The sequence below is a fragment of the Octopus sinensis genome, linkage group LG8 (genome assembly GCF_006345805.1).
Source record: "Octopus sinensis linkage group LG8, ASM634580v1, whole genome shotgun sequence".
Lineage (NCBI taxonomy): Eukaryota > Metazoa > Mollusca > Cephalopoda > Octopoda > Octopodidae > Octopus > Octopus sinensis.
Window position 1 is genome coordinate 89012194 of NC_043004.1, and position 19123 is coordinate 89031316.

The 19123-nt window shown below is 36.2% G+C and overlaps 1 protein-coding gene across 6 annotated transcripts in view; it reads right to left on the reverse strand.

Moving 5' to 3' along the window:
- The window catches only part of LOC115214905 (F-BAR domain only protein 2), a 230937-nt gene that overhangs the window by 40972 nt on the left and 170842 nt on the right, over positions 1–19123 (reverse strand). For 4 of the 6 annotated variants that reach the window (XM_036505554.1, XM_036505555.1, XM_036505556.1 and 1 more), the window contains 5 exons: positions 16911–16990; positions 10815–10913; positions 8648–8744; positions 5059–5166; positions 2277–2363 (listed from right to left, as the gene is read on the reverse strand). In XM_036505554.1, the coding sequence (XP_036361447.1) occupies positions 2277–2363; positions 5059–5166; positions 8648–8744; positions 10815–10913; positions 16911–16990 (471 nt within the window). The remainder of the gene's footprint in view (positions 1–2276; positions 2364–5058; positions 5167–8647; positions 8745–10814; positions 10914–16910; positions 16991–19123) is intronic. The other 2 variants (XM_036505557.1, XM_036505559.1) reach the window with 1 other exon arrangement.

Consider the following 19123-nt stretch of genomic DNA (forward strand, 5'->3'; position numbering starts at 1 on the left):
AGCATCTCAAAATAAATACAATAACGAAAGGGTTAACATCTATTTTTTACCATTCTAGCTTGGTCTTCAACAGACATTTATTCGAGGGAACAATTTATGACCAGGTGCCCTTCCTGTCACCAACCTTTGCCTGTTTTTCAAGTAAGCAAGTTTTTATTACTCCACTGGTCTTCTAAAGCATTGATTGGCCAGTCAACAAGGAATGTAAACATCTATCTTACCAGTTCACTCAGACAGTGACAAGCAAAGCCATGGGTTGTATGTGCAAACACACAAATACATACATATATATATATATATATATATATATATATATATATATATATATATATTACAACAGGCTCCCATACAATTTCCATCAACCAACATCACTCACAAGGCATTGATCAACCCAGGGCTACAGAAGATAGCCAAACAGTGGGACTGAACTTAAAACCACATGGCTGTAAAACTTGCATTCTTAAATTGGATTGTTGAATTAAGAAAACGTAAATAGAAAGTTCTGTGTCATTAATTACCATAAATTACTTCTGTAAATAAAATAACTCAAGTGTCCATGGACATCTACATATACTTGGTTCATCAACTAAAAACTGGTTAGCCATTTGGAAAAATGATAAAAATGGAAGCCCGGATGTTAACTGTTCATAATAAACATTTTATAATATAATTTATAACACACAGTAATTCCTTGCCCTATCACGGTTCACCAATCACAGTTTATTATTCAAGCTTACGTTGATTCCGCCATGGTGTTGTTTTGCATTTATAAAAAAAATCTAAACAAATTATAAAAATAATTTTTTTAAAATATACAGTACAGTACTGTTTCTACTTCACAGATTTTCACCTATCAGTAGTCAAGGAATTGCTGTACTCTTTTATTTATGTTTCAGTCATTAAACAGTGGCCATACTAGAGCACTGCCTTGAAGGTTCTAGTAGAGCAGTTCAGCCCCAGTACTTATTTAAAGTCCGGTACTTTTATCAATCTCTTGAAATTATTAATATTGTTATTATTATTATTATTATTATTATTATTATACACCATTTTACCAAATTTTTAATGAAAATTAAAGGGTGTGGGAATATAATATAGCAACTAATAATTTAATTAATGAGGTCTAATTAAGTATTTAATCTAAGCACTAGTAAAAAACAATAAGTCAAAACCTACAAATAATAATTTGCCATTATTATAATGCTTACAGTAAGTTCTATAAAGAACACTTGACACATGAGGTAGTAAGTTTGTAGCCGTGGGACATAAGTTATGTATTCTACAAGATGCTACTAATTACCCAACACATCTCAGTTGATTAATGAAGAAATAATTATTTTGACATCCGCTACTGTCCCAAAAACATTTAGGCAATTCCTGTGAACAATGTACAGAGATAAAAATCAAGCTAATGAGAGAGCCCTTTGCATAGTTGCTTGACATGCTAGAAATAGCTATGAAATTTCCATCAAATCACAACCCTATTGTTAGGACACATTGGATAATGTACTTCCTAGATCTCTCATGTCTGAACAAAACAAACTGAGATGGCCATAGCTGGAAAACCTTTTTATTATAATTCTGCTGGTTTGGGGCAGATTAGGCGGGGGGGGGGGTCATGCTAAAATAACAACAACAAAGATAAAAATCAATCATTTTATTGCTCCTGATGAAGGAGCAGGAAGTCCTGTTACCAGATGCCCTCCCAAATAGTATTAACCTTTGTTTAACATTTTTCAGATTATTTAAAACGTAAATTAGAACTTTCAACAAAACAGTTAGTTGGGAATAATTACAAAAAAATTTAACTGTAGGTAAGACGACTACAAATGTTCTTTTCGTTCATTTTCTGCTTTTCTTTTTCTTTTTTTGGTCAAAATATCAACTCATTAGTACCAACAAAAATACACACTGGTTGGTGTTAACAAAAAACCACAAACTGGTTAGTTATATTTAAAAAAAAAACAATAATAAAGAATGCACATTATTTATTAGGTATCAAACAAGTAGATTACATGAGAATATGAAGCCATACCATCACCACTGCCACACAATCTGCTGATATTAGGAACTGGTCACCAAAAGTAAAAAAAAAATAGTTAAGCATGCATATGCTATGATATTAATTGCAGCAGTTTTACATTAAAGAAGCCAAAAAAAAAAAAAAAAAAATTAAAGAAAGAAAGAAAAAGCCAAACAGAAAAAAAGAAAAGCTTAAGTCCTCCAAGAAAAGCCAGAAAGAGAATATTGTATTGTAAAGGTAATGATGGTATTACATGTTCGAGACACTCTCAGCTTGACACTGCGGCTCAACGGTCCTGGCTGGGCTTCAGCTAACACAGGACTGGGACTCCCACTGGAGTCTGCAAAGCAATGGTACTGACATCTCACAAAACTAGCCAATTAATAATATTATAGTTTCAGTATCTACATACTGACATTGTACTGCTGCTACTGCTGCACTAAGAGACATGGAAACAGAAAATCATAATTAATGGAAGGTTCTATAGATCTCAGCAGAAGTAAACCAATTTGAGTGCATACGGCTTTTTTATGTGTCTGTATACCTATTTTGTAAGCTGTATGTTTGTGCACATATTTTCTAAGTGAGCTTGTGACAAATCCTATAAAACTGTGATATAATTCATATAATGATTAAAATATAATTCTGTTAAATTTATGATGAAACACAACCAAGGTGTTAAAAGAAACATTTGTCAATTTGTTGAGATTTTGTGGGATGCATTTTGTTCCGCTGATTAAAATGTTTCAGCATTAAATATTTACAAAATAAATTCTTAACAAATTTGTTTATAAAATAATTTATGAATAATATCAAAGATGATTTTTGAAATATATATTTTTCTCAAATATATATTTGAAATATCTGTAAAAAATATAGAGGCAGAGAGATCGATACTTTCCAATTCTATTCTAAACCAAGGTCTTTGTAATAACAAGAATAGAAACATAAAAAAAAATTAACAAAACTGTAAAATATGGATCGATTGAAATGGGTTGGAGAGGAATGGTCAAGACTAATGAAGCAGTAACAGCAGTAGTCTGTAATACTGAAACAAGAAATTTTAGTAGAAACTTTCAAACAATTTAGAATGACTAGCTTAAAAATATTGAGACGTTACAGTAGGCAGTTACCAAAGATCAAACATTACTTCACTTCAAAGGGACTGAGAAAAATTAAGTAAAAAAAATAAATAAAATGAGACATTCAGAAGAAACAAAAGAATCTTTTGTCTATCAATTACTTTAGTTTTTTTTTTAATTTTATTTTTTAGTTAGCATCCTTAGAGGAAACAAACAAATTAATTTACATTCATTGCATAATCACTGCACAGCTAACCACAGTATTCTGATATGAGAAAAAAAAAGGATTGGCTATTATGAATAAAGAACCTGGTTGCACTTGGTTGCAAGATCATGAGAAAAAAATTGTAATGCTGAATTTTCATGGTCAAAGTGATCAAACAAGAGTCAAAAAGAATTCTGAAGAATGTTGTCCTCTTACTATGGTATGGAAGCAATTGAAGGGAGCAGAAAGTTTGGGTAAAAGACAGATACTAAGGATATTCCCCCAGAGTAATAAAAGATATAAAACAGGCATCATTCCATCAAGAGAAAAATAAAAAAAAAAAAAGGACAAAAGTGTGGTAAAGAATAAAAAAAAAAAGAATTATATGAAACAAGCAAGAGCTTTAGTGTGGTGGATAAGAAGCAGGGTCAAATGATATCAGCTGTGTGAATTATAGGAAAAACATTTGAATGAAATAGGATATATTAAGATCCTAATCACAGCTATGAGAATTATCAGGTGATAAGAGCTGTTATAACAATTACAGAATCACAGCTATGAAATTATCAAGAGATAAGAGCTGTTGAAATGTTGATCATAGTTACTTAAATTGTTACAAAATGATAATTCACAGAATTTTCGATTCCTTAAAGAAGTTTTTTTTCCTCTAATGTGCTATAATGAATTTTTAATCATTTAATTTTAAAAAGAAAATCTACATAAATATATATGATAGCCACTCTACTAAACAAATAATCACTTTCCTGAAATAAAATCTCACAAGCACATATCATCATAGTATTAAAATAATTACAATGAAATATCAATGAGAGACATTTCCCTTCCCATTTCTCTTCTCTTCAAAAACATATGACACTCAGAGAAATCAGTCATCATTACACTTCAAACAAACGGAGATAACTTTACTGTCATTTGTATCAATGTAAAGCTGAAATCAGGATATATCAAAATTGTAAATTAAAGAAAGAAGAGTTAATTATTTAGGAGAACAGTTAGTTATAGAAGTAAAAAAAAAAATATTGTTTTTTTTTTTGTATTTTTTTTAAATAGCAAGAGAGAAAGAGAGAAAAGGGTAATAATTACCCCCAAAAAAATGTAGATATATATATGCAATGTTTGACATGTTAAGTGTTTAGAAGTTAGTAACAAATGTAAGCAAACGGATTGCTTACCAAGACTACAACACTGAGGTAAAGTCAATCAGGAATCAACGAAAGACTTCCCACCAAGTGACAGTAGCAAGTAGAGACAGCAGTGGCGGTAACAGCAACAGCATGCACCCAGAAAGCCCATAGTAGTTAGCAATCAAGTAGAGGAACAAGAACAGCCAAATTGACCAAAACAAATCAGTGTGCATGTAGCTAATTAACCTCATACACACCACACCAGGTGAATTAGCAAATAATCTTTTTTCATGATTAGCAACCACATCTTTTTTTTTTGTTTGTATTTACTTTTTGTTTGTTTTTCTTTTTCTTTTCATCTTCAAAATGACTGAGACAATTTAAAAGACTTAATGGATGTACAGCACTAACTTAAACTAAGAAAGACTATCAGTTAGTCAGAGTCATCATACAGAGGTCCAGGGAAATATAACTTCCAAACCCAAAATATGAGACCAGACCAGACTGCCAATCAATATTGGAAACTAATTACAATTATAAACAGAATTTAAAATCACAAACAACTAATAAATATTGATAAATTTAAATCTCATTTCTCTTTACCTTCCTTTTTCTTTTCTAATGAACCATCTTTTTTATCGACTATCTCAGGAGACATGGGTCTTGTAACAGGTAAACACGAAAGGTCTGGCTCAACAAATTCTTTTGGACCTACAAATCAACAATACTTTAGCATCAACGAACAAAATAAGTTGGGAAAAAAGCAATTTCAATACAAAGAAATACTTCAAAACTTAGAAGACAGCTTTCTTCAGAATGTCATGCAGAATAAATAATGGGTTAAATCTGTTACACAAAGATCACCAAAGCTACTTTATTGCTGACAACCATCTCATAATGATTTCTAACATAGATGCAGGTATGGCTGCTTCTACACCACATGGTTCCAGGTTCAGTCCACTGCATGGTACTTTGGGCAAGTATCTTCTACGATAGCCTCAGGCCAACCAAAGCATTCTGAGTGGATTTGGTAGACGGAAACTGATAAAGGCCCTTTGTATACATCATCTTTAACATCATTTTCCATAGTGGTATGGGTTTGATGGTTTGACAGGAACAGGCAAGCCAGAGAGCTGCACCAGGCTCCAATTGTCTGTTTTGGCAAGGTTTCTATGGCTGGATGCCCTTCCTAATGTCAACCACTTTACAAAGTGTATTGGGTGCTTTTTATGTATGTATGTTGTGAGTGTATATTTGTCGTTTCCCAGTCTTGACATTGCATGATTGTAGCAAATGAATATCCTTCATTTCCAATATCCCATGTAAATGTGTCTGCCTATGAGGATAAACTTGATAAACTCTATCCAACCCATGCGAACATGGAAAAATGCTACAACAATGATGATAATGTAAAAAAAAGTGCAAAATTTTCCAGTAGAGTTGATTTGATCATCCCCAGAATTTGACACAGATTTTTTTTATCCACTTTTTTTCCCAGAAGAATGAAAAACAGTGGAATTTGAACTCAAAATTTTATGGAATATAACTAAATACCACAAAACATTTTGTTTGATGTCCAACTGATTCTACCAATCTACTACTCAGTTACAGTCTCAAAAAAAAAAAAATCTTCTGAACAAATCTTAAGTTTTGTTGTTTACTGAAAATAAATCTCAATTGTTTGCTATCAAAACTAAAGTTCTGACTTATAAACCTTTGAATTACCAGTACGGTGCACCAAACAAGCTTTCACATAGTTTCCATCAACCCAACTCTACTCACAAGGCTTGTGTTGAGTGAAAGCTATAGTATCTTTTATTTGCCTCAGTCACTGGACTGCAGCCATGCTGGGGCACCGCCTTGAACGGTTTAGTTAAATATATCGACATAAGTCTACTACTTATTCTATCAGGCTCTCTTTGCCAAACTTCTAAGTTATTGAGATGTAAACAAACCAACAAAAGTTGTCAAGTAGTGAAAGAAGAACAAACACAAAGGCACACACACATATACATATATATGACAGGTTTCCCCACAGTTTCTATCTACCAAATTCACTCATCAGGCATTGGTCAACCAGGGCTATAGAAGGTGCCATGTAGTGGGAATGAACCCAGAACTTCATGACTGAAAAGCAAAGCGAACTTTCTTAACTATTCCACCATGTGCTCATGACACACCTACACAGACACAAATTGCTTTCAGTGTTTTTGAAAAGCATTACAAACAAAAGTAACAGTATTATCAATAACACTCAGATTTTGATCATGATGTCAATACAATTATATTGCTGCTGAAATGAATCATACCCAGGGAACACAATTAAATACTGAAAAAAAAAGAAAGAAAAAAAAGAAAAGAAAGGACAGTATAGAATAGCAATGACATAAATCAATAGAGTTGTGAGAAAAAAAATTCTTGTACTACCAGTTTGTTAACCATTCTAACCAATAAGACAAATATGGCAGGTTCCCGCCATCACAAGGGGCTTTGAGCAAGACTAGCTTTAATATTGATAGTGTGTACACTAACAAAAAAGATTGTCCACATTAAATCTATATCTTCTGAAGAGACGTTATAATAATGAGCTTTTTGTATGCAGTGCTCAGGTCACTACAACTCATTGCAAGAGGGTAAAAGAGGGGACAGAAAGCACCAATAAGTCGAGTAAAGAAGACAGCAATGATATAATTCTTTACTACCCACAAGGAGCTAAACACAGAGGGGAAACAAGGACAGACAAACGGATTATGTCGATTATATCGACCCCAGTGTGTAACTGGTACTTAATTTATCGACCCCGAAAGGATGAAAGGCAAAAGTCAACCTTGGCAGAATTTGAACTCAGAACGTAACGGCAGACGAAATACGGCTACGCATTTCGCCCGGCGTGCTAACGTTTCTGCCAGCTCGCCGGCCTAAAGACAGCAATGATAACCAGCAGACTTATATGTCAGCGTGGAATATAAGAAGACAGAAAAATAAACAGTAAAAAAAAAAAAGCAGCGAGGAAGAAAAGGCGCAAAGGTACAGCAGGGACAGAGTTGCTGAAACTACAGAATTTAGGAAATAGCATTTCTCAATACAAATCTAATTGTGTGTCATTGGGTGTTATCAATCCATAGTGAAGGTACGTGATTTAGTGGTTAGAGCATTCAGCTCATGGTCAGGGTTGTGAGTTAAATTCCCAGCGGCGTGTTGTGTCCTTGGGCAAGACAATTTATTTCACGTTGCTCCTGTCCACTCAACTGACAAAAAGGTCCCATTCTGTGTCATGCTGAATCTCCCTAAGAACTACATGAAGGGTATGTGTGTCTGCGGAGTGCTCAGCCACTTGCACGTTAATTTTACAAGCAGGCTTGGATCAACTGGGACACTTGGATCAACTGGGACACTTGTCGTCGTAACCGACGGGGTGCCAGTTATCATATAACATGAATGTGTACTATTTCCACACTGCAGAGGGTTGGGTTTCTAGCTAAAGGATAACTTACTTCCATTGTCACTTCTGACAGTTTCATAGGGCCTGAAAAGACAATGGTGCTGCCCCGCCTTCTTCTCTGAAGTAAGTCATTAAAACAAAAACACATCACATACGTATACACATTAGATGCATATGCTCATAAGTGCACACATATGCACACTCAGATGGAACATTTTAACATGAGACAATATAGAAAAGCACTTAAGACAATCACATAACAGTGTCATGTGATTGTAAGAGACACAATCTCATACACACACAAGCATCAGACATGCATACATATGCAAACACATTTGACAAAGACACGTGCACAACCACCCCAGACAAAGACAGACATACACAAATACATTAAACACACACATACAAGCATATTAAACAAACACATGCTAGCACATTAGACACACACGTTCACATACACACACAAGTGCATTAAAACAACCAAATGGAAGCACCTGAAACAGTCATACATACATACACAATCTAAACATACAGACAGACAATGGTAATCACATTAGACAAACACACATGCATTAGACAGATACATATAGGAACATGAGAGGGAAATACACAGAAAGGTTAGACAGATAAACACACACACAAGATTATTAAACACATACAAGCAGGAACACAAACACACACATAGGAAGGGAAGAACATGAGCCAAACGCACAGACACAATACAGAGATGACAATGGAGATACTACTCACCCGGACGTATTTTGCCTGAAGCTTTAGCCTGCACAAAGGTATGAATCAATTTTTGTACAGTCATCTCATCACAGTTATTTCTAAATTCATTATGTACCTGGCAAGAAGAAATATTGGTTTAAATTTTGGCATGAGGTCAGCAATTTCGGAGAGGAGGGAGGGAGTCACACGGGCCCTTAGAAGATCTGGGTTGGTGTCTGGCATGCTGGAAGATCACCGGGAGTGAGGCACCCCTTAACTTTTGCTAAAGCATGTCTCTTAGTACCCACTATCAAAACCAGGTTATGTCTGCTATGGTAATCAGTGGTGACTTGGTCAGTGAATACTCTGCAATGGTCAACAATTGATGGCAAAATGAGTTGCTATGGATCACAATATCCCTGAGTGTGTATGCATGTGACCAGAGACCAAATGTGAACTTGTATTCCCACTGAAATGCCAAATACGATTCATTGGTCGAAGCCAGCTCAACCCACCTTAGACAGGGAGAAATATTATTCATCGAACATATTATATTTACTGCATTATTCTTTCACTTTTACTTGTTTCAGTCATTAGACTGTGGCCATGCTGAGGCACAAGCCTTGAAGGTTTAGTCAAACAAATCGAACCCAGTAATTATTTCTTTTTAAGTCCAACACTTATGTGTATTCTATCAGTCTCTTTCACCAAATCACTAAGTTACAGGGAAATAAACAAACCAACACTAGTTGTCAAGTTGGGAGAAAAGTAGAAACAAAGGCATAAACACACACGACAGGCTTCCACACAGTTTCCATCTACCAAATTCACTCACAAGGCATTTGTCAGTCAGGGTTGTAGTAAAAGATATTGAGCCATGGTGCTGTACAGTGCCTCTTATTCAAGATAAGAGCTACCATTTGCAGCTGTTCCACTTAGTGTTTCCTCATACCATAATCTGTGGTCACTCATTGCACAAGATACTTCATCTAGCTACCAGCCTCTACAGTCATACATGAACGCATCTTTTCAAACTATTCTCATTCTTATATATTGCAGTGAAGCCATGTGTCTCCCCTAGAGCGAAACACTTGTGCTTTTCCCCAATATCATAATTTAGCCCCCACCCTCAACACCTGGCATAAAGCCACCTCTCCCTCTCAAATATTCCTCCTGTGCCCACTTATTCAATTAAGGTTTCTTGTGTTCTTTACCCTGTCTTGCAAATTACTTGGTGACCTCAGTGGTGCCAATGGCACAAAGATAAGCACTCGGTACACACTGTAAACTGATTGGTATTAGGAAGAGTATCCAGCCATAGAAACCATGCCAAAGCTAATGCCAGAGCTTGACAATGCCCTGCAGCTGGCCAGATCCTGTCAAACAGACATTAAATGATCACGATGATGACTTCCAGTTTTTTTTAATCTTCTCTCATGGCAGCCAGTATAAGTTTCTTTCATTTGATTCAAATTAGCAACACAACAATCATCATCATTTTAGAGACTATTTTTGCATGTTTGCATGGGTTGAACAGAGTTTATTGAGGCAGATTTTACTACAGCAGGATGCCTTTCCTGTCACTAACCCTCACATGTTTCTGAGCAAGGTGATATTTCTCTGTGACCAGACGATGTTTTTGCAGAACATTAGAAATGAATGAGACTGCTTGTATGACAGGGACACTCATTTACGACCATCATGCAATGTCAAGACAAGGACATACAAACTTGCACTCACACCCTCACACACACTCATATTTTTCTTTACTAGTTTCAGCTTGAGAGCTGCAGCCATGCTGGGGCACTGGCGTTAGTGTTGCTACACTTTAACTAAACCTCCTCTGATATGTGGCACTTGGTGAATGAAGGAGTTTGATGTTGCTGCCCTCATCTGGGTTTCTTACCACAAGGTAGGTTCATCCAGAACTCTTGACAAGAGGAAATCCAGTTTTGTTTTGAAGACACCTACATCCACCCTATGTAGGTCTCACACACATATACATATAGATATATACATATACGACAGGCTTCTTTCAGTTTCTTTCTACCAAATCCACACACTGAGAATATGCTCAAGGTTCCACACAGTAGCACTGAATCCAAAACCAAGTGGTTGGGAACCAAATTTCTCAGCCAAATAGTCACACCTGAACCTATCCTACATAACAATTACATAAACAACTATTAACAACTGACAAGCTCACCTGTCCAAGTAAGATGTGTTCATTAACCCATGCTTTAGAGTATGTATCTATGAAATCTTTCATCTGACGTGCATGCTCTTCTTCCAACTTTTGAAATTGCTGAAAATAGAAACACAAAAAAAAAAATGTTATATGAGAAAAAAGACAACATTATAATGTAACAAATTATATATTTTGTGAGAAGTAAAAAGAAACATTTAATTTTATGAGCCTTGTAATTACCAAAATTGTATCACTTACAATTAAAATGTATAAAAATACAAATCAAATATTATAACAAGATATCTGAAAATTATATAATTAACAAGATATTATTCTTCTTGTGAAGATGCAAAAAGTGACTCGCATTCCTTGTCCCACCAATTCTTCCCGGCAATAAATGCCCCTAGCTCTTCTATACTGCCCTTAGCCTGAACAGCTATCCCAGGCACTGGCACCCTTCATATCCATCAAGATGAAGAGGCTCAATCACTGGCTACAGATCTCCTATTTGGATATGAGTTGATGACAACAATTTTCAGTGATGTATAAGTGACCAAAATTACAACATTCTCCTTGAACAGGATGCCTGTTTTCACAGAATTCAATGTCAGCAATTTCAGGTGAGGGGGCAAGTCACTCACACTGACCCCCAGTACTTGACAACACTTTATTTTATCAACCCCAAAGGGATAAAAGTCAAAGTTGACCTTGGCAGAATTTGACCTCAGAATGTAAAAAGCCAGAAAAAATGCCACTAAACATTTTGTAAGACATGCTAACAATTCTGCCAGCTAACTGCCTTATTAGATATGTACCTTGTGTTAAATTTAAACCTACAATTAAATTTCTTTAACTGACTTATTATAATGATTCTAGAAAAGGCATAAATATAGTTTTTGATGTTTACCTCTTCTTCTTAAAATCACAAATTTCATGCTTATTTAAAAAAAAAAAAACACTACTAAGTCAGTGACAAAAATTAGAACGTAAAATGTCAGCAAAATAGAAGTTTGGCAGAGCCATAACAATGACTAGCTCAGTAGAAAATAAATTCTAAGGTGGCGAGCTGGCAGAAACGTTAGCACGCCAGGCAAAATGCTTAGTGGCATTTCATCTGCTGCTATGTTCTGAGTTCAAATTTCTGGGGTCAACTTTGCCTTTCATCCTTTTGGGGTCAATTAAATAAGTACCAGTTATGCACTGGGGTAGATGTAATTGACTTAATCCGTTTGTCTGTCTTTGTTTGTCCCCTCTGTGTGTAGCCTCTTGTGGGCAGTAAAGAAATAAGAAAATAAATTCACAGTAACAACAAAGACTGGCTTATTAGATCAGTAACAAAAATAAGACTTTCAGAAAAGTCAAGATCCAGCTGAGCAGCAAAATGAACCAATCCACCAAAAAATAAAAATGGTACAACAAATATCAAAATCTGACTTAGCAGTAAACAAAGACTAAATCAACAAACAAAACAAGATTTATTCCAAAGAAAACAAAGACTACTGCAAAAGAAACAAGGACTGGCTCAGTAGAAACAACCACCTACCGCAGCAGAAACATTGGCACAGGAACTACTTGAGCAAAAACAAGGACTAGTTCAGTAGAAACAAGGAATGACTTAGTAGAAAATGAAAATTGGCTCAACAGCAACAGAGACAATTTTCATAAGCAATTACAACAGGCTCAACAGCAAGCACTGGCTCAGTAGCAACATAGAGTGGCTCAGCAGCATCAATCAGCAGAGCATAGATGAGAGTTTCAATGGCAAAGATTTAGGCAGTTGACATAAAATTTAGAACTGCAACACAGTATATAGGCATAGGAGCGGCTGTGTGGTAAGTAGCTTGCTTACCAACCACATGGTTCCGGGTTCAGTCTCACTATGTGTCACCTTGGGCAAGTGTCTTCTACTATAGCCTCGGGCCGACCAAACCTTTGTGAGTGGATTTGGTAGACGGAAACTGAAAGAAGCCCGTCGTATATATGTATGTGAGCCTGGAGCAGCTATCTGGTTCGCCAGCCCTCAGTCAAAATCGTCCAACCCATGCTAGCATAGAAAGCGGACGTTATGTGATGATGATGATGATGATGATGATGATATATATATATATATATGTGTGTGTGTGTGTGTGTATGTATATGTGTGTGTATATGCTTGTGTGTCTGTGCTTGTCCCCCCAAAATCGCTTGACAACCGATGCTGGTGTGTTTACGTCCCCGTAACATAGCGGTTTGGCAAAAGAGACCGATAGAATAAGTACTAGGCTTACAAAGAATAAGTCCTGGGGTCGATTTGCTCGACTAAAGGCGGTGCTCCAGCATGGCCACAGTCAAGTGACTGAAACAAGTAAAAGAGTAAAGAGCATACAACTTGGATAGTTATGTAATGGGTGATTAGGACAGCAAAACATAAGAGGAATTAGGAGGGTAACAAGTTTGGTGAGGAAAACAGCAGCAAAAAAAACAAGCCAGATTATAATACTCTGGTGTATTAAACTATTTTCTTGTTGCTAAAGACCACACAGAGTTTAGAGACACTCAAATTACAATATATATTTGCATATCACTTTGACAATATTTTCAAACAGGTTCACAAGAAATATTCTATACAAGCATATTCAAATAACCAAAACAAATTTTTTTATTTTTTGAAAAGTGTGTGTGTGTGTTTCAGTAATTTTAGATATCCACGAGAGATTGGCACAGATTATGGAGTTTAGTATTTATAGTAACTGAATGCTTTAGTTATGTACTGTTTATGTATGGAAAGGGAGACAAAACAGTTCCTTTAATGTGTAACAATTGTACAAATATGTGTGTGTGTATGTGTGTGTTGCATTCGGTCTCTGTCCAGGGAAGCCATGCAAGTCTGGTGTGAAATGTCTAAGTTGTGCGTGGATCGATGACTATGCGATTTGTATGGAAAGCTTTAAAAAAAGTAATGATAATAATAATAATAATAATAATAACAATAATAATAATAACAATAATAATAATAATAACAATAATAATGATAATAAATAAATAAATAAATAAATAATGAGAAATGGTATTTTCTGTATGTCAGTGTGGATTGCTATGAATTCCAGTGAGTGAGTTAAATGGAATTAACATACAGAAAGAACAGTGTCAGAAACATGGGTAATTGGAGATGCTTACACACTTGTCAAATGAATGTGAGGAGATCCGTAGGAGGTGTGCTATGTGAACTTGGAAGTGAAATAGGCAGCAAATGTTTTTATTACAAGTGCTACTTATATTACCATTTTGGTTAAAGAGAGGCAGGTCACACACACACACACCCTCCCTCTCTCTCACTCACACACACACACACACGAACACAGAATTATTGGTTCACTTTGTTGTTGCCCCAGGTGTCTTGTCTTTTTTATTTGTTTATACAGCAGCCTGACTGAATGCCCAATGCAAGAAACTCAAGAGTGCCTAAGAAGTAAATCACCAACTTTGAATAAACGATAAATTCTACAGCATGTACCGAGTACAGATTTCTCTCATTTCCAAACATATCCAACAATATACATACATACATACTCTTTACTCTCTTTTACTTGTTTCAGTCATTTGACTGCGGCCATGCTGGAGCACCGCCTTTAATCGAGCAACTCAACCCCGGAACTTATTCTTTGTAAGCCCAGTAATTATTCTATCGGTCTCTTTTGCTGAACCGCTAGATGACGGGGACATAAACACACCAGCATCGGTTGTCAAGCAATGCTAGGGGTACAAACACAGACACACAAACATATATATATATACATATACACGACAGGCTTCTTTCAGTTTCTGTCTACCAAATCCACTCACAAGGCTTTGGTCGGCCCGAGGCTATAGTAGAAGACACTTGCCCAAGGTGCCACTCAGTGGGACTGAACCCGCAACTCTCTCACTCTATATGAGGTGATGTCAAATGGTTCCCAAACTAGTTACGTTTAATAAAAAATAACTTATTTAACTAAGTTTCAGCATCATCTCCTTCAAAATAGTCACCTTGTGCAACAATACATCAGTCCCCACGTTCTTGTCACTTATGGAATCTAGCCCGAAAGTCAACTTCTGCGACCCGCTGTGGATCTTGACAACAATGTTAAAATGGTAACCTTGAGCTACGTTTTCATCTTGCGCAAGAGATAGAAGTCTGCAGGTGCTAAATCTGGCGAATACAGAGGGTGTGGAAGTGATACCATGTTGTTTTTGGTGGGAAACTCATGAATGAGGAGAGCTCAGTTACAGGGTGCATTGTCATTGTGAAGAATCCAATTCTTCACGCTCTACAGATTTCACCAAATGTCCTCTTACAATTTCGCTTTCACCAAATATCCTCTTACAAATGCTTCAAAATGTCACAGTAGAATTTTTGATGGCCTGGCACTGGAGAATGAATTGTGGGGCAACTAGTCCAGGAACTTTTTGATGCCACTTCATATATACACAGACACACACAAACACATATATACACATATACACACACATGTGTAAGTATGCATAAACAAAGAAGAGCACTCAACACAACATGGAGTTAAATAATACAGTTCTATATTTGAGAGATGAGGAATTATGTATATTATTTACATTTGATGGATATTTGTCTTCATCTTGTTTGCTATTAACACAATGTTTTGGCTAATATACTCTCCAGCCTTCATCAAGTGTCTTGGGGAAATTTCGAACCTGGGTTCTCATTCCTAAGGTATTTTTTGATATTATTATTATCATTATTATTCAGGTCACTGCCTGGAATTGACTTGGAATCTTGGGGTTAGTAGCCCGCGCTCTTAACCACTATGCTATAATTGCCCACAGATATATGGTGTAGTGGTTAAGAGCAAAGGCCACTAACATCAAGATTCCGAGTTCAATTCCAGGCAGTGACCTGAATAATAATATTAATAATAATAATAACAACAACAATGAAAAATACCCTAGGAATGAGAACCCAGGTTTGAAGTGAGAACCCAAGACACCTGATGAAGCTGGAGAGTATATCAGCCGAAACATCGTGTTAACAACAAATAAGATGAGGACAAATTAAATGTTTGTATTATCAGTATTAATAGTTTGTGACTTAGATCTGCATCATTCAAAATTTTACAGACCTAAAACATGTCTAATCCTTCAGATGCTGTAGTTTTAAGAGGCAAGGTAGACATGTGCTCTAAAGAAGACTAATTATCATTGGATTATGCAAATAGGTCATTCTTATTAAGTCAGTACTGGATCATGTAATTTGAAATAAAAAAACTGCTACGTGTTGTAGCAGCTACTGAATATTTTTGAAAGACAACTGGTCAGGTGAGAACTTTGGTGCAGTAGATCAGAGTCATCTCTCATGCTTTCATTAGAAATTCCAACATTAAGTTCAGCAAAGTTATAAGACTTAACTAATAGCTGATAACAGCAATAACAATCTTCACTAATGACAATAATATAAAAGTTCAGTTTTCTTGTTAAGGGACACAGTGGGTTCTTGTAGTATGTGCAGTTTCTCAGAAAGATGAAATCGGTGATTGTGCACTCTGGGGGTTTTTGTCAAGTATACATCAAGTCTTGCAAGACAGGACAGTTCTTGATCCTGAAGTCACAAGATAAAATAGGACAGATTGGTTGGTTTCCTTCGTCTCTGAACCTAAAGGAGTATATATGCTGAGTGCATTTTCCCTTGAAATTGTTGGTTTCAAATCCTGTGTGGTTTCTTGGGATATTATCAAGTGGTGTAAGGTTCACAAACCAATGCTTTAGAAAGGTAAAAATCTCCTCAATGGACATGTAGATAGATTTCAGCAGTTGTGGGTGGGTGGGTGTCTGAGATGAAGGGTACAAAGATATGTGCTTCTTTTTCTGTTATAACATGCAAAATCGGATGTGATGTTATCTAGACAAGAGTAATTAACCTTAATATTATACACATTAAAAAGCTTGAGGTATTTATGTCTACTTAGGAAATGGCATTTAATAGAGTTGAAAAGTAGATTGCATGTAAACTTTTTTACCAATCAAATATCAGAATGATTTCAGAAAATGATATCTAAATATTTATCATGCTTCTTTATCAGCTGCCATTTTCATAGCAAAGTACTGTGATAGCAACATTTTACTTACATCACAAGATTGAGACATTTTCTTCTCAAATTCATCTCGTACTGTTGCATATTTGTCAACAAGATTTTGGTATTCATCATCTGACAGAAATTAAGAACAAACAGAGACGAAATTAATAGGTATAAAGGAAACTGTAAACACAATAATTAAAAGATAAAAATTCACAAAGTGTCATAAATACTAGCTTTAAGCTTACTTATCAATAACAAAGTAATGAGAATTAACTTGTCGCATATATTAGCAATCAACATACTTATTTGTCTCAGGAACCATAGGTTTAATACTTAGTACAAGATTAACACTTCATAAGAAAAAAATTAAGATATTTTTATATTTACTTTCATAAATATAAACTAATAAATTAAGAATTTTTTTTCTTTAAATTAACCAAAAATACACTCACATTTAAAGAAATATTAATTAAATTCTATACGTAACTTCATCATCAATTTGCATTTACTTTTCTATGCCTGCATAAGACAGAACTTTATGCTGATACCGACCCAGTTGCTAACCATTTTTAGTTGCCTCATACGACAAATAGGTACATAGTTTAACAATTACAAGCCAGGATACCTATAGTGTGTCTGTGCATGCTTCTACATTCATTATAAGTATCCTGGTTTGTAACAGATAAACTATATACTTGTGTGTCATATGAGACAACTAAGATATATATATATATATATATACTAGCAGCTAAGCCAGTTTCACCCGGTCTGTTTGGATGACGTGGCTGTGATCATTTTCGGTTAGGCATAATCTATAACAGCGTTTGTCAACCTTATCATTTCGGGTCTACTGTTTCGATTGGAGCTTCCAGCTATATGAAAATTTCCTGATCCCACCCCGTCAGAAAACAGCTTCTAAGCAACTGGTTGTTTTGATGGCAGAAGAAAGGGAAATTCCATTAGAAAAAGTTTTAAGCGATTTTCTCGATAAGTATGGGGGTTAGGAAAAAAATACAAATTGCATTCCAATCTATGCACCCGTCTCCGTATGTGTGCCATTTTTCACATGAATACAAACAGTTGTTTGGCTGTGAACCTCAAGACAAGAGAGAATACAACAATCGCCCATGTCCAATTTATATTATATATATATATGCATGCATGCATATAAACATATATCTCATCATAATATATATATTATGGAGGTGCACTGGCCCAGTGGTTAGGGCACCAGACTCGCAGTCATAGGATCGTGGTTTCAATTCCCAGACCGGGCGTTGTGAGTGTTTATTGAGCAAAAACACTTAAAGCTCCACGAGGCTCCAGCGGGGAGGGGGGGGGGCAAACTCTGCTGTACTCTTTCACCACAACTTTCTCTCACTCTTTCTTCCTGTTTCTGTTGTGCCTGTAATTCAAAAAGATATAGCTTGTCACACTCTGTGTTACGCTGAATATCCCCGAGAACTACGTTAAGGGTACACGTGTCTGTGGAGTGCTCAGCCACATGCATGTTAATTTCACGAGCAGGCTGTTCCGTTGATTGGATCAACTGGAACCCTCATCGTCATAAGTGACGGAGTGCCAACAATATATATATATATATATATATATATATAGTCACTCGTATAGTTAATCAGGTGATACACAAAGGGGTCATACCCAATGACTGGTGTAGCAGTATAATAGTCAACTGCTACAAAGGTAAAGGTGATGCCCTAGATACAAATAACTACAGAGGTATCAAGCTGTTGGACAGGTATGAAGGTTACGGAGAGGGTCATAGCCCAACTAATTAGAGAGAGAGTTAGTTTAGATGAGATGCAGTTTGGGTTTGTGCCAGGGAAAAGTACTACTGATGCTATATTCCTGGTAAGGCAGCTGCAGGAGAAATACCTAGCCAAAGATAAGCCCCTGTACCTGGCTTTTGTTGACATGGAGAAAGCCTTCGACAGGGTCCCCCGATCCCTTATCTGGTGGGCAATGAGGAAACTAGGGATAGATGAATGGTTAGTGAGAGCTGTGCGGGCCATGTACAGGGACGCCGCTAGTAGGGTGAGGGTTGGAAATGTGTACAGTGAAGAATTCCGGGTAGAGGTAGGAATCCACCAAGGCTCAGTACTCAGCCCCCTCCTATTTATCATAGTCCTCCAGGCAATAACGGAGGAATTCAAGACAGGATGCCCTTGGAGCTCCTCTATGCTGATGACCTTGCTCTAATTGCTGAGTCGCTATCAGAACTGGAGGAGAAGTTTCAGGTGTGGA